Genomic DNA, 25049 nt, shown 5'->3' with positions numbered 1-25049 from the left:
CTTCATTCATTTTTTTGTTGTTGTCGTACAGTTCATTCACAATGTTATGTTAGTTGCGGGTATACAGCAAAGTTATTCACTTACACATGTCTGTGTGCGTTCAGTCGCTAGGTTGGGTCTGATTCCTCGCAGCCCCATGGACTGCAGCACAACAGGCTTCCTTGTTCTTCACTATCTCCTGGAGTTGCTCAAATTCATGTTCATTGAGTCAGTGATGCTATCTAACCATCTCATCCTCTGTCGTCCCCGTCTCCCTTCAGTCTTTCCCAGCATTCAGGTATTTTCTAATGGGTTGGCTCTTTCCATCAGGTGGCCAAAGTATTTCAGCTTCAGCTTCAGCATCAGTCCTTCCAGTGAATATTCAGGATTGATTTCCTTTAGGATTGACTGGTTTGATCTCCTTGCAGTCCAAGAGACTCTTGAGTCTTCTCTGACACCACAGTTCAGTTGTTCTTTACTGCCATGCAGAACAGCCTCGTGCTCTTGGACTGTAATACCAGTGTCACCAAGACTCAGTTCTTGCTCAGTTCTCACTCAGAATTCCTCTTCTCTCTCCTTGGCTCTCTCCTTACTTACAGAATTCTCCAAGTTGTCTACACCATCCCATCCAAGTTGATAAGACTATATTAGTCATTCTCAGCAAAATTATCCCCAGCTGTTGTCTTCTCAAGAAGTCTGTTGGTTGCCTTCGTCCGGTTTTCTCTCTGTATAATGTAGTCCAGCCCATCCTACATACTTAGATGGATATCCACTGCACACTTGTAAGAAAGGTCATTCCATACTGCCCTGTAGAAAGTCCAATGTTGGCCCAATTTGAATAACCTCCTCTAATGAAGGGCCAACTGTTTTGTGAGCTTATTGCTCATTGCTGTCATCCAACAGATATTACTGCATGCCAGGCATTGTGCAGGGGCTGAGGAATTGTACCCAAGACACTCACGGTCCTGTTGTCCTTGGGAGTTTGGCGGGGAAGATGCACAAACGAGAAAATACTGGGCGATGGTAAAAGCTGTGGAGAAAATGAAACAGACCGATTGAGAGGATACTTGGCTGCTTACACAGGAAAGAGTTGCTGGGGCGAGGAGGCTGAGGCCAGCTTGTGTAGGGTGGCCATCTTGATGAATCTGAGTTTTCTTCCAAGGTCAGTGGGCATCCAGTAGAGGGTAGGGGGAAAAAAGTGGGGGAAATTACACGGTCGGTTTCTTTTTCAAAGATTGTGTGGCTTTGTGTCGAGAACAGAGTGGAACACAGCAGTAGTAGAAGCAGGGAGAAGAGAGCGGAGGCAGTTGCCAGGGTGTGGGTGAGAGACGACCATGGGCGGGACCTGGTGGAGGAAGCCTTCCCGAGAATTAGGAGTGGGTCGTGCTAAATAAAGTCCTAAATGTGCCCGTGTGGAAGGAGAAGACCATCTCCATGTCATAGCCTGCTCGGGCTCCTCCGCATCCTATACATATATTCTGTACAGAAAGAAGTCCTTGGACCCAGCCACGTGGAAGGGTTCTGTGCTTTGTTTCCAGCCTACCCTAGCCGTCAGAATAAACTTCAAGCCAAACTGTCCCCAGAAGTAGTACGTTTCCCTTACCCCTGCAACCCTGGGCTGGTCCCCTCTGAACTCCCATGATGCTCATTACTTACTCAGCTGGTGTGTGGTGCCTATGGATGCTTGACCTCCTGAGTCTGCTCCCTGTTGTGCTGCGGGGCCTTTAAGGGCTTAGAGTCTAAATGGCTTTAACATAGTAACCACATACTGGGCCCTGAAAATCTCTTTGAAACTGTCCTCCCTACAGGTACTTTACTTCTTCCAGTCAATATGCCAACTTTGGATGCTCCGGAAGAGAGGCTGAGAAAATTTAAGTATCGGGGCAAAGATGCATCTGTGAGTATGAAGGAATGCCTTATCTGTCAGGGTGAGTGTGGTGGTCCGGTGGTTAAGAGCCCACGCTCCCACTATAGGGATCGCAAGTTTGATCCCTGGTTGGGGAACTAAGATCCCACACACTGCACACAAAGAAAGAAAAGGCACATGATTGAAATGCATTAAAAATAGAGTGAAGGGTGGGAGAAGATAGGGTAACCAAACAAGTATTGCTGAGTGTTCTTTGTGGGTAAGTGCATGGATGTTCATTGAAGAATCCTTTTAACTTTTCTGTATGTTTGAAAATTTCATAATAAAATATTGAAGGTGGGGAGGATCAAGCCTCGTGGACTTTGTTGGACAACTGTAGACTCAAATTAGGGTTTCCATGTGGTCTTGAAACTATTAAACTTTAGACCATCAGTTTCTTCATGTATAAAACAGGGCTGATAACCTACCTCCAGGGGTCTGGGTAGCAGTATCAAGTGCCTGGCATATAGATGCTTACCTGCAGCTCTGCATGTCAAGGGGGCTCACCAAGGAGCTGAGATGTTGGAAATACAAGTATCGACAAGCATGCCTCGTAAAGAAATAGGACTCAGGAGTGAAAGGTCCAGGCTGCTTTCTCTACTGGGCTGAGCGTGAGGCCTGGGCCAGGGAGTCTGTGCTGTGTGTGAATCTAGCCCTCACTCAGCTCTTCTCTGGTCTCCAAGTTTCCTGTCTAGCTCTATGTCCTGTGTCTATGTATCTTGACTGACGTATCAAGTTGGCTGTGACTTGGGAATCTGAAAGGCAGCTGGGGACAAGGAAAGCACAGGGTCACAGCTCCCCAGTTAGGACACTATCCCAAAAAAGCCAGTTTCTTTTTACTTATGCCCTTCCAACAAATGTGGCTTGTCTGTCTTCCAAGACCACCGCAGATTAAAGGAAACCAGTTAGGACATAGGAATGGAACTCTCTGTGGACAGCAGGGGGAAGGGTCAGGAGATGAGAAGATAGAAACCGAGGGTACAGCGCCCTCCTTGGGGGAGGGCCACTGATGGGCCAGCACTGCAACTGGCTCCCCAGGCCCCCAGTGTGTCCCCGCCCTTCCAGAGAACACCACAGTGACCCTGGTTTCTTTTCTTTTTTTTTTGGCCGCACCATGTGGCTTGTGGGAACCTAGTTCCCAGACCAGGGACTGAACCAGGGGCCCAGAAGTAAAATTGCTGAGTCCTAACCCCTGGATCACCAGGGAATTCCCCCTGACCCTATTTTCAAGAAAGGATTAAATAGCTTCTTTAAAGAACCTCAAGTATCTAATACACACTGACTTCCTTATGATCAATATTTTAAAGTCTTCAACCCCAAACTCATCTATCCATAAAGATTAGATCGTTTCCCCAGGACTCTGAATACTGTGAAGTCCGAGTTTTGCCCAATAAAAGAAGAAAAGAATTTGTTTTTTGGTTTGTTTTTTAGAATTTCCATCTCCTTCCTCTGGTGTCCAAGTAAAACTCTTGGGATTGCATCAAGGCTTGAATGACCTATAGGCTGATACCCAGCAGCGGAAATGGTCAAGGCCGTCTGGGGTCTAGGTGCTCCCTTCAGGCCCCTGCCCCACGTGGGTGCCCGCAGCGGGCAGGCCCAAACCTGCTTTTCTGGAGCTAATTATCACCAGTGAAGATGCACTCAGATTTAGGGCAATGGAATGTCCAGCTCAGATGTCTCTGTACCTGTCAATGGGCAGACATAAACTTCCTTCACTTTGGGAGGAAGACTGACTCTCTAGAGGTGGTGTAGGAGGAGGAAGCCAAGGAGGTGAACCGAGTTGACTGTTGACCAGCTATGCGATCTGAACTCTTCAGCCTGTTGCTGAAATGTGAAATCAGATACTTTGAAGTGTGTTCTGAAGACTAGTTGTGGTGGCAACCTGCACCCCACCCCCAGCTCTAAGGGCTCCCATTCTTTCTTTTCCTCATTAGGCGAGGCGGCAGCAGAGGATTGCAGTCAGCCTGGAGCTCCGGAAAGCCAAGAAGGATGAGCAGGCCTTGAAGAGGAGGAACATCACTGATGTCTCACTTGACCCTTCTGATCAGCAGACCAAAGGGGTACGTCGGGAACATGGCATTTAGAGCAGTTGGGTGTAAAAATATGTCCTTAGTAAGTTTCTCTGCCCTTAAAATGTTTGATTGAGAACTTGCAAGTTCTAACTGAGGCCCTTTAAGGAAAGGAGTAGAGAGATGGTCATTAGAGCTAAACCGATGTTGTCAGAAAGCTAAATGTCATTATCTTTGTGGCCATGAGTCTGGGATCTATGTTCTAACAGGAGATAGAGAAGGTGCTGCTTCTCAATGAAAATTCACTTGCTTCCATTCAGCCAGAAACGGAGTGAGGGGTCACGAAGGTTCTCTCTCAGTAGAGGCATCTAGTTACTCGACTTGTCAAGTCTTACCTCGGACTTGAGTGCTGTCATCTCTCTTCCATTCTCCATCCATCTCAGCCTCCCTCAAAGCAAATCCTGGGATGACTTCCAGGCCCATATGGTTATTTCTTCTTTAAATGTTTGTGAAAGTTCACCAGTGAAACTTTCTGTGTCTGGGCTTCTCTTTGTGAAATTTTAAAAAATTAGTAACTCAGTTTCTTGTTATAGGTCTCTTCAGATTTTCTCAGTCACCTTTGGTGATTTGGATTTCTTGGAATTTGTCTCTTTCATCTAGATCATTTAATTTGTTGGTGTACTCTGTTTATCGAGTCTATAATTTTAATTCTGTAAATTCGGTAGTTATGTTCCCAATTTTATTCCTGGTTTTAGTCACTTGAGTCCTACCTATTTTTCTCTTGGTCTATCTAGCTAAATATTTGTCATCTTTATTGCTCTTTTGAACCGACTTTTTGTTTTAATTTTTTTCTAGTCTCTCATTCTGTTTAATTTATTTCCACTCTATTTTTCAAAAATTTTAATTTTCTCTGATTATTTTTTTTTATCTTTTATGTCTCATATTTTAAAGCGTGAAGATAGGTCATAGGTTTGACGGTTTTCTACTTCTTCAATGTAATACGTGCATTTATGGCCACATATTTCCCTTCAAGCTCTGCTTTACTTGCATCTCATCAGTTTGGGTTTATTGTATGTCTGTTTCACTCGTCTCAAACTATCTTCTAATTTCCTTGTGGTTTTCCATCAGTTATTTAGGAGTGTGTTGTTTAATTTTAACAAATCTATTTTTCCCAAATTTTCTTCTTCTCTTTTTCTTAAAGACTTAATGCCTTTTTAAAATTTTATTTATTTATTTTTGGCCACACTGGGTCTTTGTTGCTGGGCTCACTCTCTCTAGTTGCGGCAAGTCGGGGCTCCCCTTCGTCGTGGCACGCTGATTTCTCTGAGGTGGCTTCTCTTGCTGCAGAGCCGAGGCTCTAGGCATGCAGGCTTCAACAGTTCTGGTGCACAGGCTTAGCTGCTCCATGGCACGTGGGATATTCCCAGACCAGGATTGGAACCCATGTCCCCTGCCTTGGCAGGTGGATTGTTAACCACTACACCCTGGAAGTCCCCACATTTTCTATTATTTGTTTTTAATTTCATTGCACTGTGGCTAGAGAATATACTTTGCATGATTTCAGTCTTTTACCGAGACATGTTTTATGGCGTAATATATGGTTTATCATGGAGAATGTTCCATGTGCCCTTGGGAAAAAATGCACATTCTGTTTGCTGGTGTAGACGTCTGCCAGGTCTCATTGCCTTGCAGTGATGTTTAAGTCTTCTGTTAGCTTGTTGATAGTGCATCTGGTTGTTCATCCACTGAGTGCGGGGTTCCAAGTCTCCAGCTGTTGTTGTTGAATTCTCTCTCTCTCCCTTCAATTTTGTCAGTTTTTGCTGTGCATAGTCTGGGGCTCTGTTGCTAGGTGAATAGGTCTTTATAACTATTATATCTTTTAATGGGTAAATTGCCTGTTGTTATTATAAGATGTCCTTCTTTGTCCTTAATAACTTTTGTCTTAAAGGTTGTTTTGTCTCATATTAGTGTACCCACTCCAGCTCCATTTGGTTGCTGTTTGCATGGTATATTGTTTTTGGTTCCTTTCCTTTCAGCTCTTTTTTGCCTTTGAATCTTATGTATGTCTCTTGGAATTTCCTGGTTGTCCAGTGGTTAGGACTCCGTACTTCCACTGCAGAGGGTACCAGTTTGATTGCTGGTCAGGAAACTAAGATCCCACATGTCATGCAGCACAGCACACCCCCCCCCCCGCGCAAAAAAAATGTGTAGTTAGTCTATTATTTGCCCCCAACTATTATCTAACCCCCTCTCACCCCAAGCAACTGCAAATTTGTACCACTTCCTTGAATTGTTTTTAACAAATAACCTCCAGGAAAAAGACTTTTTTCTTTATGTGAGGTCCGAGCCCAATAAAATAGAATCTTACAAATGGGATCTCCCAGGAAACCACCAGAAGGATCAAATAGTAACTCTCTGGGAATGAGGTTTTAAGGGAGAACCAGCCTGTTCTGCCTCCTCCAGTGCCTGCTGGGCTATTGGTTTTTAAAGCGCCCACGGAGCTGGGGGAGGAAGGGTGGGGATAAGGCACGGCAAAATGCTGCAGTCCTGGCTGTTCTTCCTGGGAGTCAGACAGTTTTCTTGAGTAAACCCATTTGAGCTTGAATAAAACAAATTGCTGCAAACTTTTGGTCAGTTTCCAGAGTTGTAGAAAAGTTGATTCCATTTTTCAGGTTTCTTGTTGCTTTTGTGGAAGAGAATTTTGAGGTCCTGACTCTGCCATTTTTGCTGACGTCCCTAGCACGTCCTCCTTTTGGCTGCAGCGGGTCTTCAGTGCGCTGCATGGGCTTCCTCTAGTTGTGGCGAGAGGGGGCTGCTCTCGGCGGTGCTCGGGCTTCTCCCTGTGGAGCACGTGCTCCAGGGCACGCGCAGGCTCAGCAGTTGCGTGCACAGGCTTAGTGGCCCGGGGCATGTGGGATCTTCCTGAAAGTGGAAAAGAGTAAAGTGCCAAGTGTTTGCTCAGTCGTCCCCAACTCTTTGTGACTTCATGGACTGTAGCCTGCCAGGCCCCTCTGTCCATGGAATTCTCCTAGCAAGAAAACTGGAGTGGGTTGCCATTCCCTTCTCCAGGGGCTCTTCCCACCCAGGAATCGAACCCAGGTCTCCTGCATTGTAGGCAGGGTCTTTACAGCCAGCCACCAGGGAAGCCCGGATCTTCCCGTACCAGGGGTCAAATCCATGTCTGCTGTCCTGGCAAGTGGCTTCTTAACCACTGGACCACCAGGGAAGTCCCACTAGCTTCCCACTAGCTCGTATGGGAGTAAAAGGCTCTGGGGACCCAAGTGATATTAGGAATTACCTCTCCCCCAGAGCATGGGAAGTGTCCCACGAATCTGTGAGACCTGTGAGACCACCAAGAGTTCTTCCCTCTCCTAATACAGACCAGCATACAGCTTGAGATGTTCTGCTCAAGCCAGCTTCTTCTAATCAGATAGATGGCGAGACTAGATGACCATGGTTCCTTTTGGCAGAGACTCTGACTTGAATCTGTGTCTCCTTATACAGGTCAGCCTCACCCTGCAAGAAATAATCAGTGGTGTCAATGCCTCAGATCCAGAACTATGTTTCCAGGCCACCCAAGCAGCCAGGTATCACCAAACAGACTTGTATCATTGACGGGTTCCTAGCCAGATTCCACTGGCCTCTTTGGTCTCTTGACAGTGGTGAAATACCCACACGATGTAGGAAAAAGCGGGCCCTTCCAAAAGTGAGATGGAATTGCTCCTCTACACTGTCCTTGAGAACAGCTTAAGATATGCAAGTGTTGTCAGAGACGAATGGCTTCATTTAAATTGGCCTCTGCAGAAATGGTGGCTCATAGATGATAACTAAAAATGCTGCTTCCTCCCCGCAAAGCACCATAGGCTGAGCATGAGGATCCGAAGGGGCTCTGGCCCAGCCGTTTGTCTTATTGGATAGTTAGGAATGCCAAGAACATCCATAAAGGGGCTTCTCCCTTCCTGACTCACAGGATATGTTCTTGTCTTTCTTTGCTCTCACACTGCAAAGGAAAATGCTGTCCCGGGAGAAGAACCCTCCTCTGAAGCTGATCGTGGATGCGGGACTCATCCCCAGGCTGGTGGAGCTCCTGAAGTCGTCCCTTCACCCCCGCTTGCAGTTCGAGGCAGCCTGGGCTCTGACCAACATTGCTTCAGGGGCCTCAGAGCTGACTCGCGCCGTCGTGGTCGGGGGTGCCATCCAGCCCCTGGTTGAGCTCCTGTCTTCCCCTCACATGACTGTGTGTGAACAGGCCGTGTGGGCCCTTGGGAACATAGCAGGTGAGGCTCTCCCCACGGGGGAGCTAAGAAAACAGTGGGCCGGGCATGTGGCACGCCAGGGGAGCTCTTTGGGGAATGCTGTAGATCAGACGCTCTTGAGTATACAACTACCTAGCAACCCTGGCAAGAGTAGAACAGGCTTTACCGAGACTCAGAGTCAAGTTCAGAGGCCAAAAACTGAAGCTGAGACTAGGTGACGTGCTGTGTTCTGGAGCTCCAGGCTGCTTCGGGACCTCTGCCAAGACTGGGGTCTTACAGCCTCAGGGCCTAGTGGCTTCAGGAACAAAAGACAAATCTCTGTTGACACTGCTCATGCAGGCTGGGGATATTCTGACAGACCTTTACATCACCCAGGACCGTAAAAGAATTCTACCTTCAGTGAAAGTTGCCCAGGGAACACACACACAAATGTTTGCTCAGTGTAGGGGAAAATTCTCCCCATGAAAACACGATCCTAAGATCAGCCTCACGGATTTAGTACTGGATGCTGTACTCCCTGCATGGCCCGAGAAAGCAAAGCTGGGGATGAGGGTTGCTGGGGTGGAAAATCCAGGATCCCAGGCTGAATATAAATATGATGTCTCTGGGGGGAAAAACTCAACTGGGCCCCTCAGGGTTTTGACAAATTAAAATCAACCAAATATTAGCAATTTCAAGTTCAGAGAGTCAACAGTTCTCCATGACCACATCAGCAGAAACAAACAGTGTGATTAGACCTCCAAGGACTTCGCGTGATGGGATTAGCAAACAGAATATAAAATAAGTCTGCCTTTTAAACGCTCACGGAAGTAAAGCATCTATTACAGAGATTTCATCTCTCGTTTTGCTCGGTGCAGTCAGGAACGGGCAAAATCGGGTGATGTAGTGTCGTGTAGCTTATGCCTTGCCTGATGGTTGAAGAGCTGAGGTGTCTAGGGTCTAAAGTTGATCTTGTAGCCCGAGTAGCAGATAGCTGTTGGCTGGCATCTATCTGTCTCCCAGACTTTGTTTTGAGTTGCATTCGGGAGTTGCCAAAGCCTTCTGGGAAGACAGTTTGGTCTCTAGTGGCCTTTGTCTCCTGAGAACCATGCTGTGAAATGCTGCCAACATTTAGAGCGCACTTCCCCGGGTCTGGTTGGCTGGCTCCTGATGGGCCCAGAGACCATGCTTCTAGCAATCCCTGCTGTGTGGTAGCTATTTTCCACATCAGACCATCTACTCAACCAACATGTTGGAGACCCAGGGGTCTAGTTCATGGTTATACTATCTGCTTGCCTAACCCAGAAATGAGTTTTGGCTTCTTACCACTTGCAGAGCCTTTTGAAGAATTTGTCACCCACCCCAGGACTCTCTCTGTTCCCTCTTAGAGTGTTGTGTTCTTATCTATTTGTAGGTGATGGACCAGAATTCAGAGACAATGTTATTGCGAGTGATGCCATTCCACATCTGCTGACCCTGGTTTCGTCAAGCATACCAGTTGAGTATCTTTTTGATGAAGTTCACTAGCTCGGTACACAAGTTCCCAAAGCTGGGAAATGGGGAATGTGCTTCCGAACCAATGTTAGGCCATGTGGTCTGCCCGGCCCCTTGCAGCAGTGATGAGGAACAAGGCCTCGAACTGGGTGTCACTGTGGGGAGAGGCTGATTCACATTTGTCCTCAAGGCAGTGCTGATCTTTCTTTGGAGTGGGGGTGGAGGTTGGAAGAGATCCATTGGAAGTTTTTCTAAACTTACAATCCTGCAAAAGATGACGACTGAGCTCTCTATTCAAGGGGCACAGAAAGAATTAGTGGCTCCCCGGTACTGTTCCTGGGTAGTAAAATAGGGTCTAGGTTCGAAGCTTAGAGTCCACGTGGATTGCTTTGGCAACAGTAGAGGACTCTCTGGGTTAGGAATGAAATTTGGGTTCTAGATTTGCCTTAAACAAAAATGAGAAGGCTGCTTCTGAATGTCAAGGGAGGGACTTCCGTGGTGGTCCAGTGGTTGAGACTCATCGTTCCCAATGCAGGGTACCTGGGTTTGATCTGTGTTTGGGGAACTGGAGCCCACATGCTGCAATAAAGATCTCACCTGCAGCAAACGACCTGGCATGGCCAAATAGAGAGAGAGAAATAAGTCTATTTAAAAAAATAAGGGGCTACATACCCTGCCCTCAAGGTGAGAGAACCTGATATGCTGAGCTGGAAAAAGGCTGGCATGACGAAGGGAGCTTGCAAGCAGAGAACAGTGCAAGACGGATGGCAGGAGGGGCGAGGGACTTAGACGTCAGTCTGGGGGCAAAAGGAAGCCTTGGGAGGATGTCATGGCAGGAAGGGAAGCGACCTGGTCTTCCAGAAAGACCCCCTGGCTGCAGTCAGAGGATTAGAGCCGAGGGAGGTGGAGGGGCACGTGGACCTGGCTTGCTGCTGTGATGGGCACAGAAGCGGGAGGCAGAAGGAAGTGACGATTGCCCCCAGGTTTCAGGTTAGGTTGTTTAGAGGACCCTCCTTTTAGAGATATGGGGAGGGTAAAGGGGAGAAGGAATCGGAGTCTTAGTTGTACAGGTTAAGTTGAAGCCAGTGAGAGGCACCGTTGCAGCAACCCTGGGAAGGTAGCTGTGCCTGTCTAGATGACGCGTACATATGTATCCTCCAGCCCGGCGAGGTCAGCCAGAGCACAGTTCAGCCAAGTCTAAACTGGCCAGCTGCTTGCTTTTTTATGAATGAATGAATTTTTTATTCTTGGCTGTGCTGGGTGTTGGTTGCTTTGCGAGGGCTTTCTCTACTTACAGCAAGTGGGGGCTGCTCTCTAGTTTAAAAAAACAAACCACAACATAAAAACAAAGCTCCTCCTCTGCACCCCTCCAGGGCTTATCGCCTAGAACAAATTCCTGTTTGAAGCTCAAACGCTTTGGTTCCTACGGGTCAATACTATTGATCGAGGGTGGCTGGGACACGTTGCCGTGGGCATGTTTCCTTCTTCCTTCCTACCTAGTGCTAGCGGCAGTCTCCTCGTTACAGGTCCCATTCCTGCGCAACATCGCCTGGACCCTGTCCAACCTGTGCCGGAACAAGAACCCGTACCCCTCCGACCACGCGGTGAAGCAGATGCTGCCTGCCCTCTTCTACCTCCTGGGGCACCCAGACAGAGAGGTCCTCTCGGACACCTGCTGGGCCTTGTCCTACCTCACCGATGGCTGCGATGCGCGCATCGGCCAGGTGGTGGACACTGGGGTCCTGCCCAGGCTGGTTGAGCTTATGAGCAGCTCGGAACTCAACATCTTGGTAAGTGTCCCGGGTCCCATTGGTCTCCGTAGGGGCCTTCAGGTTAGAGTTCGCGGGTCGTCATCACTTGAGCAGGTTCTCTTCTTCCTCACCCCCCAGTCTTTCCCTGTTGGTATTCATCCTTTACCTGGAACAAAGCTGGTCCTCTGCATTTCCCTGGTCTCTGCTACTCTGTAACTAAAGATCTGAATCAACTTTGATCCAAAATCATGGGGATATTCAATGACTTACTTTCTCTTAATCTGATAACTAGAAAAGATAGAAAAGCACCAATTAAAATTGCCTATAATCCCTCCACCTAATGAAGTATTCTGTTTTGAGAATTTTTTTTGATGTGGACCATTGTTAAAGTCTTTATTGAGTTGGTTACAATATTCTGTTTTATGTTTTGGATCTTTGGCCACAAGGGATCGAACCCACACCCCCTGGACTGCTAGGAAAGTCCCTAGTGAACTAGTCTTTTATGGCCTTTCCTTCTACTGGTCTCTGCATGTAGATGTTAACAAGTTGGGGTATGTCTATGCACATTTTAATGCAAAGCTTGTAACATTTGATTTTCTTACTCAAGTATAAAAGTTCCCCCTTATCCTGTCCCCAGTTGGTTCCCTTAGACTACGTTAGGTATGGGTGGAAAGTAAGTAAAGCCAACATCAAACACATGACTCTGTGACATACGTCACTTGCGTAATGTACTTCACTGGACGTGTAGTTTGAAGTACGGGTACCCCTTTTGATTTCTATGCCTAATATTGTGTATTATGCAATCTTTGCAATCATCCATTCAGAGATGAGTGTATCGTTGCTCAGAAGTCAAGGCTAGTTTGGGGATAGTGTTGAGGGCATGAAGGTGTGAAGACATCTTCTAGAATGTTTATCATGGGGGCTTGGGGCCCAAATGCAAGCAGACTGGCAAGGCTGTGTTTGGCCTGTGGCACTACTTAACACCTCTCACTGGAGTAGCAGATACCTAGTGTGATAGGTTAGGAAGATTCTAGAACTGTTGATGGGCTGTCACCATGGTACAGAGAAACCAAAATAAACCCACAGTTGACCCTCCTGGGCTTCCAAGGTTGCTCAGTGGTAAAGAATCCACCTGCCAGTGCAGGAGCCACAGGAGACCCGGGTTTGATCCCTGGGTTGGGAAGATCCCCTGGAGGAGGAAATGGCACCCCACTCCAGTATTCTTACCTGGAGAATCCCATGCACAGAGAAGCCTGGTGAGCTACAGTCCACAGCGTCACAAAGAGTTGAACACGACTGAGCTACTGAGTACGCACACATGCACCCATGGCCCTCCTAGGACGGTTGTCTTGAGTCCAAACATAGACGCATCCTAGGGACCTTCAGAGATACTGAGAGACCTTTATGAATACATCCCCAAAATGCCACTGGGACTTCATTAGCTCTAATTAAAGGAAGTTTGATATTTATGCCAGATACAAATTCAATAGAGATTATTACGTTATAAAGATGACCATCAGTTTAGCAACTTTCCCAATATAAGGACGTGAAAAGGACAGCACTGTTTGGGAAATGTATCACTTGACCTCTGACCCACTTGGGCTGAAACTACTGGGAGGCTGACAAGTACCTTTAAACTATGTGAACAGCCAAGGATGCACTGAGTGGATGAGGATCACGGATAGAATCATTCACAGGCTTCCGGAAAACCATCCGAACAGTGCGACAAACGTTTGGGAGGGCGTGGAGTTTGGTGCGATGGTTATCTTCCGCGATGACAAATTTGCAGCGTTGGTTACATGTCTCACCTTGGTCCCCCAGACCCCCTCTCTCCGCACCGTGGGCAACATTGTCACAGGAACGGACCACCAGACCCAGCTGGCCCTGGATGCGGGCATCTTGGGTGTGCTGCCCCAGCTGCTGACGCATCCCCGCCCCTCCATCCAGAAGGAGGCAGCCTGGGCCCTGAGCAACGTGGCTGCTGGGCCCCGCCAACACATCCAGCGGCTAATCGCCTGTGGCGCCCTGCCTCCCTTGGTGGCCGTGCTAAAAAACGTAAGTGGCCCACGCGGCATCCCTGACACAAGGCTACTTTGCATTGGGCTATGTGTTCAACTCCTTTAGGTGTTCAAATGTAGACTGAGAAGCAAAATTAATTGAGAGCATGACAAATCTACAAAACATTAGTTTCCTAACTCTCCCTGAAAAAAAAGGGGGGCATGCCACTTTGGATAGCCCATTAAAAATTTAGAAGACTTAGTAAGTCAATGAAAAGGTGATCCCACAGCTCAAATATCCAGAAAAATATTGAGCTGGTAAATACTGGCTCATCTCTAGTGTTAAAGTGTGCCACCTACTTTCCTTGGCAAAAATGGGAGGAGATTTGGTTTCGTTTTGTTTTCGGAGAAAAAACATATCGGGTTGTGATATGGTGATGTTATACACTGAAGAAAGGGCGTGCCTTTTCAGTATAAAAATCCCATTGATGAAAGCGTAAATCCAGATATACTAGGAGAAATACACTAAAGCTTCCTTCTTCCTCCTGATTCCCACTTCCTTTCCCCAAGACAACTGCTACCATCAGCATTTCTTTTTGTCACCTTTTAGTGGATGAGCTGTGTTTAAACCATCAACTTGGGAAACAGGTCAGGAGTGGTGACCTCGGGTTGGGGAGGGAGGTTAATGTCAGGCTGACTGGTGGGTCCCCAGGTGTGCGTTAGGTATGGAAAGCTAAGCCAGGAGTGCTACCCAAGCCATGGCATCTTCCAGTCTGTCAGATGCTTCCTTCCTGCGTCCTACCCAGAGTCTGTACCTGTTCTAGTCAGAAGCATCTAGTTGGAAATCAAGGAGTGATCTTTTTTTAAACCATGCCTTTTGAACTATAACTTGCTTGCAGCCGTGTTATTTTAGTGGGTTTTTTTTTTTTTTTTTTTGCTTTGGTCTAAACTGAGGTTGCAGTTTCCCCCAGCCATAACGTGGGACTAACTCCTCCTGTAAATGGATAGAAGGATCCCTGATAAATGAATCCCATCTCTCTGAGCCAACTGCTTCTTTTTGTTTTTTGCTCTGCTGAGTCTGTTTGGCTGCATGGGCTTGTCTCTAGTTGTGTCGCGCGGGGGCCACTCTTCAGCTGCAGCGCGAGGACTTCTCGTGGTGTTCTCATTTTGTTGTTGCTGCAGAGCACAGGCTCTGGACTGCGTGGAATTCGGTAGTTGCGGCTCACGGGCTCAGTAGTTGTGGTGCTCAGGTTTAGTGCTCCTTGACACATAGAATCCTCCCAGACCAGGGCTCAAACCTGTGTCCCCTGCCTTGGCAGGCAGATTCTTTGCCACTGAGCCACCAGGGAAGCCCCAAGTGCTTTTTTAAATGGAAGGGATGCACTGAGTGAGATTTCAGTGGCTTTCCTGTGTCCTCACCGGGTGGTGTGCTCAGCTCTGGAGCTTCTTGTGCAAAGTTTTACTGGGGCAGAAAGACTAGAAATGTAGACACGAGTCACTATAATCTTAAAACCCCAGGTGTCGTTCCTGATCGGTACTGTTTACCTGTATTGGTTGATGTTGATTCTGTTTTTCCTACAACCTGACGCAAGGAAATGAGCCTGTCTGAATGTAGAACCTCCCTCGAAGACCCTACATGAGTCTGCCTTCCTTCCTTCCTTGGCTTCTCAAAGATGGTGTCTTCTGTTCAAAAACTAAAGGCGGTTACCAAGGGACTCGGTGTGAATTGCACGTAGAGTCCCGGGAATAGATAGCCCAGCGTCCCTAGGAATCGAACCACATCCGTATCCCTGTATTTAGAATCTTCGGAATCTGTAAAGAATGGAAATGTTCTCTTTGTGCAGGGAGAGTTTAAAGTCCAGAAGGAGGCTGTCTGGACGGTGGCTAACTTCACAACCGGGGGCTCCGTGGAGCAGTTGATCCAGCTTGTCCAGGCTGGAGTCTTGGAGCCGCTCATAAATCTCCTCACCATCCCAGACAACAAAATGGTTATCATCATCCTCGACGTTCTCTTTTTCATCCTCCAGGTGAGCTGTTCTGAGCAGGTTGGTTTCTAAATAACAGTCTCTGCATTAAGACATGTCATTTGGTTCTAAAAACCTAACTAGAATTCTCTTTTCCTCTCCGCTTCCACACCCCCCACCCCACCCTCTGTCCACACATCCGATGGATAGCAGGACAAGAGGCCTTTCAGTGAAGGTCCGCCATCTGCATTTCCCCCCAGAAGTGTCTCGGTGGCCTGCATTGTTTTAGATGCTCAGGAAACAACAAAGCAAAGTCCTTGTCCCGTAGAGTTTATGTATTAGGGGTGCGAGGAGCAGACGCATTGAATAGACAGTTGCCGGTAGAATATATCTGATGGAGGGGTAGTTACTGATGGCCCAGAGTGGGGAGGGCATGGTGGTCTCTTAGATGCAATAGTTTGGAGAAACTTCAATGAGGAAGAACGTTTGAGTAAAGGCCTGAAAGAAGTGAGTGAGTCTTGTGGGCACCTGGGAAAGTGGTCTCTAAGTGAAGGAGACCTTAAAAAGCAGGGATGGGGGTGTGGCCAGAGAGAGTCAAAGGGTGGAAGGTCCTGGGAGACAGGCTCGTGATATCTAGGGGCCAGAGCACGGACGGTCTGTGAGAGAAGGTGGACTTTGTCTGAGTGAGATAGAGAAACTAACCAAAGGTTTGAAGCAAGGAAGAAACAGTCAATGAGTCAGATGGCTGGTTTTTCTAGAAGATGAAACAATATACTTGTAGGAAGCAGCAGGATGTTAGGAAGGAGAGACCTTGAGGGACCGTACTAGAGTTCCTTTCCGCTTAGCTGCGTGGCTGGGAAAATGGACTACAAAGCCTTGAGATAATTCTGCTGCTGCTACTGCTAAGTCACTTCAGTCGTGTCCAACTCTGTGTGACCCCATAGACGGCAGCCCACCAGGCTCCCCCGTCCCTGGGATTCACCAGGCAAGAACACTGGAGTGGGTTGCCATTTCCTTCTCCAGTGCATGAAAGTGAAAAGTGAAAGTGAAGTCGCTCAGTCGTGTCCGACTCTGTGTGACCCCATGGACTGCAGCCTATCAGGCTCCTCCGCCCATGGGATTTTCCAGGCTAGAGTTCTGGAGTGGGGTGCCATTGCCTTCTCTGGGAGATAATTCTAGAGAATTCTTATTTCTGAAATAAAGGTGAGCTAAGCCAATATTTACATACTATCTGTGTCAGTTGTATACTGAACAACAAATTACCCCTCTAGTGGCTTAAAACAAACATTGTCTCACACAGTTTCTGGGTTTAGGGATCTGAGGCAGCTTAGATCTGAGGCAGATGGTTCTGGCTCAGGGTCTTAGAAGTTCAAGATGGAGACGGGGGTGCAGTCTCATCTGAAGGCTTGATGGAGGCTGAAGAATCAGCTTCCATGAAGACTCGCTTACCTGCCTAGAAAATTCTTCTTACCACATGTGTTGCCTGGGACTGCTTGAGTGCCCTTCCATCGTGGCTGCTGGCTTCCCCTACAGCAAGCTATCTACCACCTTCTAGCAAGGTGGAAGCCCCAATGTCTTGTAGGACTTAGGAAGGAGGTCATTTCAACGACATCCTATTGGTTACACAGATGACCCCATTTCAGCATGGGAGGGGCTACACAAGGGAATGAATATCCCGGAGGCAGGGATCATCTCAGGCCATCTTAGAGTCTGGCTTTATTCATTTGGTGAAGGTCTTTTTTATGTGACGGAGCCATTTGAAAAGGTTCAAAGTAACACCAGAGGACTCCTTTAAAAAGCTCACTTAAAGCACTTTTCATGCAACTGTCCCAGAAAGAACTGACCCCAGTCAAAAACGGATTGGAAACAGCCCAATTAGACACTAAGACTTTGAGCAAATCAGATTAGAGACTTGGCAGCCAGCAGGAAAAGTAGCAAAGCTGACTCTGGTGCTGGGAAAGATTGAAGGCAAAAGGAGAAGGGGACGGCGAGGATTAAACGCTTAGATAGCATCACCGACTCACTGGACACGAATCCGACGGAACTCTGAGAAACAGTGAGGGATGGGGAGCCTGGGGTGCTGCAGCCCGTAGGGTCACAGAGAGGTGGGCAGGACTTAATGAGGGAAAAGCGATAACAAGGCAAGGTTGGGCATAACGTGTGAAAGCGCACTTGGAGCTGTAGAAATCTGTTTATCTCATTCATTTGAATGAAACACTTGGGGTCTTTTTCTTGGGAGGAGTCTGGGCACGTCCCATCTGGAGGACCAGTGAAGCCCCTGTATCCAGTGGTGGCCCATGGGACAGTAAGAAAGATCAGGATAAGATAGAAGATGCTTCAGGTGGGCAGCAGAGTACAGTTGAGGTTCTTTGCAGTAACTTGGGGGCCATCTGCTGTTCTGTCCAAGTCCAGAATTCTCCAGGGCTCCTCCTGCTCTAGGTCATCACCCACTTCCCAGTTTTCTTAGAGACTAACCTAGCACATTGGTTCCTGCCTCTGTTTCTTTTACTCAAAGCCAAGAGCTCACTCTGGACATACAGAGAGGACTAGAAGGTATCAAGACTTAGACAAAAGTGCAGGCTCCCATCAGATAAATTATGGCCTAACCAATATTTAATTTGATCCACAGGAAGTTTTGTGTGTGTGTTTATTACTGCTCACGTAATAGCCAGCAGAGTCCTACAGGATGACAAAGTCGTTTCTTTCTCTCTCTGCGCTTCCCTCAAAGATTCTACTTAGGTGAACTACTCCTTTCCTCGAAGAGATGTGGGTTTGATCCCTGGGTTGGGAAGATCCCCTGGAGAAGGAAATGGCAACCCACTCCAGTATTCTTGCCTGGAAAATTCTATGGACAGAGGAGCCTAGCAGGCTCTACAGTCCCTGGGGTGGCAAAGAATCGGACAACTGAGCGTACACTGTAGTGATGCTTCCTCTCGATACGCAGCACTTGTTCCCTCAGAACTCTGTCCTTACCCTTCCTTCTCTAGGGGATGCCATTATTCTGTGATGGACCCTGGTACTGTGCTGGTCATTAAGAACTGGGTACTTCCCAAGCCTTTTGTGCACATCTTCTATAACTTAAACCTCTGACACTTACTCTATTGTCCTTTCTGTTTTTTTTTTTTAATTGAAGTATAGCTGATTGACATTGTGTTGATTTCTGCTGTATAGCGAAATGATTGTTATACCCGTATATACACCCTTTTTTATGTTCTTTCCCATCACGGCTTGCTGTACTATGGCAATTCTTGTCTCCCCTGGTAGTCTGAGTTGGGAAAAGGCTTTCTCTGTGTCTCACCTTTATTGATAGTTTTGTGGCCCTTGCCCAAGTGTACATACAAATGATGAGTGAGTGAATGCCCGTGGATGAGAAATCCAGTGATCAGCACGGGCTTCAATCCAGTCCCATCACGTGTTTCCAGGGACCTCACTAGCTGCCATGGTGTGGCTTCTGTTACCGAGGGTCTCCTGCCTGACCTCTCAAGGCTTTCCAGGGAGCACAGGGCCAGAACATCTGCATTTATGTAGCATCACTTGAACATTCTTTTCTCTGTTTTTAAAACAGTCTCCATTAATTAGAAGGGGTATGCTTAGTCACTCAGTTGTGTCCGACTCTTTGCGACCCCATGGACTGTAACCCGCCAGGCTCCTCTGTCCGTGTGGATTCTCCAGGCAACAATACTGGAGTGAGCTGCCATGCTCTCCTCCGGGGGATCTTCCCAACAGGATCAAATCCAGGTATCCCGCATTGCAGGCAGATTCTTTACATCTGAGCCACCAGAGAAGCCCAATTAGAAAGGGGATACCTACAAAATAGTGTTCAGCCATGTGTGTATGGGTGGTGGCATATTCAGAAAAAAAAATACTGAATTTTGTGCAATGAAGACAAATCTCAATAGATAGATGACAGTTACCCCCAAATGAGAGGAAGACAATGCAGTTTTGATTCAATCTGGGAGAAGAACACTGCAGCAGCCCACTGGGCGGCTTTGGTCTGATTCCACTGAGGTAAAGCCCCGTGTCCTAAGGGCTTCGGTCCAGAGTCTCACTCTTATATCACCTGCAGGCAGCGGAGAAGATTTCTCAGAAGGAAAACATGTGTCTGCTGATAGAAGGACTCGGTGGGCTTGATAGAATTGAGGCTCTGCAACTTCACGAGAACCATCAGGTCGCCCTGACTGCACTGAACATTATCGAGAGACACTTCTCCGAGGTAAGTGCCCAGACCTCCTGTGCAGGTGATCACCTGGCCGGTACCTGGGCTGTTCCTAGGAAGCTGGTGACGGACAGGCAGGCTTGTCTCATGACTCGGCCCTGAGTTTCTTCCCTTCCGTGTTATGGGGGCCACCTTTGAGTGGCAGCTTCTTGGTCCTAGGAAGCTTCCAGACCCCTTTAATCTTGTAGGCGCTTGTCCTACCTCCTCTGGTGTAGAATCTCACTCTTGTTTTTTGTTGTTTTTCCCTACTTGCCTCTTCTGGGGGAGGGAGAGGAAAGGAGTATGATGTTAAAGTGACTTTGTACTGAGAAATTCAAACAACGAAGGGAGGCCAGCTTTTGAACAACCATTTTGCTCTTTAATTGTATTTTGTCTCTTTCTGGGCTTCCCTGATGGCTCAGTGGTAAAGAAGCCACCTGCCAATGTGGGAGGTGTGGGTTTGATCCCTGGGTCAGGAAGATCCTCTGGAGTAGGAAATAGCAACCCTCTTTAGTAATCGTGCCTGGAAAACTCCATGGACCGAGGAGCTTGGTGGGCTACAGTCCATGGGGTTGCAAGAGAGTCAGACATGACTTAGCAGTTGAACAACAGCAACAACAAATTGTCTCTTTCCAGAATAGGATGTTTGGGAATGAACTCTATAATAAAGGCTCCTAAGTTTTCTATAGGAGCAGGGAATCACGATCAGATAGCATTAGATACTTTTACAGACTTTTTATTGTAGTAAAACATATGTAACATAAAATTGACTGTTTAAATCATTTTTAAGTGTATGGTTCACTGGCATTAAGTACATTTCACATTTTTCTACGGCCACCATCACCAACCATCTCCAGAACTTGTCCCCATTAAACAATTATTACCCCCTGCCCCCACCAGGCTCTGGAAACCACCATCTCATATTCCATCTCTGAATTTAAGCACTAAGCACCTCGGAAGTAGAATCGCACAGTATTTGTCCTTTTCTGACGGACTTCTTTCACTTAGCATAATGTCCTCAAAGTTCATCCATGTTGTAGAACGTATCAAAGTTTCCTCCTCTAAGCCTAAATAATATGCCATCATATGGATATACCGCATTTTATCTAGTCATCTATGGATGGACACTTGGGTTATCCTTTCGTCTATTGTGAATAATGTTGCTATGAATATGGGAGTACAGATAGGTTGGAATTCCTCCTTTTATTTCTTTGGGGTATATACCCAGAAGTGGAATTGTTGGATCATATGGTAATTCTTTATTTTTTATTTTTGAGGAACCACCATATTGTTATCCATGGTGGATGTACCATTTTACATCAACACACACAGTTTCCCTTTTTTTTTTTTTTAACATTCTCATCAATACTTGTTTTCTGTGGTTTTTAAATTTCTTCTTTTTGGTTTTACTTTTTTGTGTGTTTTTTTTGTGAAACTATTTTCTTTGTATTTTTTTTAATCATAGCCATTTTAATGTGTATGAAGTAGTATCCCATTGTTTTCTTTCTCCCAGTTTTATTGAGATGTGATTGACAGAGAACTGTGTAAGTTTAAGGTGTCCAGCATAATGATTTGATGTACTGCTGCTGCTGCTGCTAAGTCGCTTCAGTTGTGTCCGACTCTGTGCGACCCCATAGACGGCAGCCCACTAGGCTCCCCTGTCCCTGGGATTCTCCAGGCAAGAACACTGGATTGGGTTGCCATTTCCTTCTCCAATGCATGAAAGTGAAAAGTGAAAGTGAAGTCGCTCAGTCGTGCCCGACTCTTAGCGACCCCATGGACTGGAGCCTACCAGGCTCCTCCATCCATGGGATTTTCCAGGCAAGAGTACTGGAGTGGGGTGCCATTGCCTTCTCCGGGTTTGATGTACATACATCCTCAAATGATTAGCACAATTAGTTTAGTGAACATCCATAATCTCAGAGATATGAAATAGAAAAAGAAAATTTTTTTCCTTGTGGTGAGAACTCTTAGGATTTATTCTCTTAACAACTTTCACATGTAACATATGGCAGTGCTAATTACATTACTCATGTTAATTATCCTTATCTATATGTATTATACTCATTATACTTATTCATCTTATAATGGGAAGTTTATGCCTTAAGACTCAGTTCAGTTCAGTTGCTCAGTCGTGTCTGACTCTTCGAAACCCCATGAATCGCAGCACGCCAGGCCTCCCTGTCCATCACCAGCTCCCGGAGTTTACCCAGACTCACGTCCATCGAGTCGGTGATGCCATCCAGCCATCTCATCCTCTGTCGTGCCCTTCTCCTCCTGCCCCCAATCCCCCCACTACCTTCATCCAATTCCCCTCTCCCCTCACTCCCACCTCTGGTCACCACGAATCTGATCTCTTTTTCTATGAGTTTGTTTTTGAAGGTAATTAACCTACAACACTGTGTTAGCACCTGCTACACGATACAGTGATTTGATATTCCTATACATTTTTAAATGTATAGCAATCAGAACAAGCCTAATTCCCATCTGTTGCCTTACCGAGATACCGCATAGTCACTGACTCTGTTCCCCACACTATGTATTTCATCCCACGGCTCATTTATACTGTAACTAGTATATTTCATCCCACGGTTCATTTATACTGTAACTAGTAGTTCGTACCTCTTGATCCCCCTCGCCCATCTCTTTCACCCCCTCAGGCAGTCGCGTGTTCCCTGTACCTGTACTGTTTCTGTTGTGTGTGTTTGTGTTGTAGATCCCGTATATAAGTGAAGTCACAGTCTTCGTGTTTGTCTGACTCCAGTTAGCACAGTGCCCTCTAGGTCCACCCATGTAGCCACAGATTAGAAGATTACATTCCTTTTACGGCTGAGTAGTGTCTGCATCTTCTTATCCATTCATCTATTGATGGGCACTTAGGCTGCGTCCGTATCTTGGCTATTATAAATAACGCTGCAGTGAACACGGGGTGCATGGATCTTTTCAGATTGTTGTTGTTCAGTCACTAAGTCGTGTCTGGCTCTTTGTGACCCCATGGACTGCACACGCCAGTCTCCTCTGTCCTCTGCTATCTCTCAGAGTTTGCTCAAATTCAGGACCATTGAGTCGGTGATGTTATCCAACCACCTCATCCTCTGTCACCGCCATCTCCTCCTACCCCCAATCTTTCCAGCATCAGGGGCTTTTCCAATGAGTTGGCTCTACGCATCAGGTGGCCAAAGTGTTGGAGCTTCAGCTTCAGCATCAGTCCTTCATTTTCTTTGGCTATATATCCAGGAGTGGAATTGCTGTATCATATGGTAGTTCTACTTTTGATTTCTTTTTTTTTTTTTTTGATGAACCTCCATACTGTTTTCCACAGTGGCTGCACCAATTTATATTCCCACAAATACAGCAGAAGGGTTCTCTTTTCTCCAGATCCTCGCCAACACTTTTTGTTTTTTTGATAAGTTATTGTGACAGATATAAGGTGATATCTCACTGTGGTTTTGACTTGCATTTCCTTGATGATTAGATGTTGAGCATCTTTTCATGTACCTGTCGTCCATCTGTATGTCTCATTTGGAAAGACAAGTCTATTCAAGTCTTCGACCCACTCGTGTTCAGGTTTTTTTAATGTTGAGTGTTTGAGTTCTTTGTGTATGTTGGATATTAACCCCATATCAGATATATCATTTGCAAATATCTTTTCCCATCCAGTAGTCAGCCCTTTTCATTTTGTTGGTTGGTTGTTTCCTTTGCTACACGAAAGCTTTTTCTTTTCCTATAGTCCCATTTGTTTCTTATTTTTGCTTTTGTTTCCCTTACCTGAGGAGACCTATCAAAAAAACATGTTACTGAGATTGATGTCAAGCAGCATGCTGTCTGGATTTCTTCCAGAAATTTTATGGTTTCAGCTCTTTTAAGCCTTTAATCCAGTTTGAGTTTATTTTTGTACATGGTATGAAAAAGTTGTCCAGTTTGATTCTTTGGTATGTGGCTGTCCAGTTTTCCCAACACCATTTATTGAAGAGGCTGTCTTATCCCCACTGTATAGTGTTGCCTCCTTTGTCATAGATTCACTGACGCTCTGTAGTTTTGCATTAGATGTTTCTCGTTTGAGGAAGGTGAGATCAACGTTAAGTGGCCAGGTAAACATGGGGTTACACTCTGTTAAATGTCAAACTTGAATCATTAGCAAAATCCAGAGCTATACAATCAATATGACCAGGTTAGTGGTTCTTCCTAATGAGAGGTAGCTGATTTTAGTTCGGGACCACGAGGATGCTCTCAAAGGAGAAATGACCCGGGACAGTGATTAGCATCTTCTGGGTTAAAGGCTCCTAAGAAAACCATATAATTAGGAAACTCATCCTTTAAAAAGGAGACAGTTCTTGAGGAGCCCTATAAGGGCTCCTAAAGACTTCTGATCTAGAAGTAATAGCTATCTATACCTATTGTATCCTTACTCACTATAAGGTTAATGCTCTATATAGCAAACTGCTTTTGTAAACAGGCCAGACACAAAAGGGCAAATACTATATGATTCCCCTTACATGAGGGACACACAGTGGTCCAGTTCACAGAGAGAAAGTCAAACAGTGGTTGCCAGAGGCTGGGAGGGGGAAGAGAATGCTGCCTTGTTTAATGGGTAGAGTTTTGACTGGAAATGATAATACTCTGGAGACAGATGATGGTGGTTGCAAAGCAGTGTGATTTGTCTACTGTGGGTGTGAATTTCTAAGCCACTGAGTTGTCTGCTTCGTGGTGTGAGATGGTACCTTTTATGGGATGCACACACACAGACTGCATTTAAGGTCCATCTGGAGAAATAGTTCAAGGCTTCTCTCCTTTGATCTCTCCTCTGGGAGAGCCTCAAGGCTGACTCAGAGCAAATGCGAATCCACAGAAGATGTGAAGGAGTCCATCGTGCAGGGATAATGTGCTGAGAGCCTGGAGGTATAACAGTGTCTCTTCTCCCCCGAAGGAAGAAGAAACTGTCACAGCCTTGCGAGCCCGGGACCAAGATCACAAATTCTTGAAGGACTTAACAAACACATACCACTGCTGCACAACTCCTAAACCGGGACCCAGACCCTAAGACTCACTTCTTTAAGAAAACCCCTTCCCCTTGGCGTACCACAGGCGTAAAGCTTTTAAAACTGAACATTAATAAAATTTTCCACATTTTCACCTCCATCTATCAAAGATGCAATTAAGCCACTTGTGCCCGAAAGCCACATGGAATCCATCTCCTAAGTGCGTGTGGCTTAGCGGTTCCCTTTCAGGATCTTCAAGGAAGATCTTCAGAGTAGGGCGGCCTAGAGCTCCCCAGACAAACTTGGGTGAGTCGTAGGTATGGTTTGACCAGTATTTTTTATATTTATTTGTGGATCCCCGACCCTTTTCCTTGTCAGGTAAGGCTTGTTCATACAGAACGCTCTGCAGGGAAGGCTGTGTGGGCAGTGGTCACAAGGAGAGTGACGAGGATGGGAAGAACCTGGAGACACAGCACTGGGTGGTATGGGAATGGATACGGGAGGTTTAAAGCAAGATTAGACTCGATTTGTCTGATGTGA

The 25049-nt window shown here is 46.4% G+C and overlaps 1 protein-coding gene across 1 annotated transcript; it reads left to right on the top strand.

The window, feature by feature from the left end:
* Positions 1-1787: 1787 nt before the first annotated feature.
* Positions 1788-24669, top strand: KPNA7 (karyopherin subunit alpha 7). Its single transcript, XM_027527195.1, has 10 exons — positions 1788-1876; positions 3820-3945; positions 7399-7481; positions 7903-8171; positions 9544-9626; positions 11150-11413; positions 13196-13429; positions 15216-15398; positions 19402-19548; positions 24458-24669. Exons 1-10 carry the CDS (start codon positions 1811-1813, stop codon positions 24569-24571), a joined length of 1569 nt encoding a protein of 522 aa, XP_027382996.1. The 5' UTR covers positions 1788-1810; the 3' UTR covers positions 24572-24669.
* Positions 24670-25049: the final 380 nt, after the last annotated feature.

Source organism: Bos indicus x Bos taurus, chromosome 25 (assembly GCF_003369695.1).
Source record: "Bos indicus x Bos taurus breed Angus x Brahman F1 hybrid chromosome 25, Bos_hybrid_MaternalHap_v2.0, whole genome shotgun sequence".
Classification (NCBI taxonomy): domain Eukaryota; kingdom Metazoa; phylum Chordata; class Mammalia; order Artiodactyla; family Bovidae; genus Bos; species Bos indicus x Bos taurus.
Note: the sequence above shows the minus strand (reverse complement) of the source record. Positions and strands in the feature narration are given on the sequence as shown.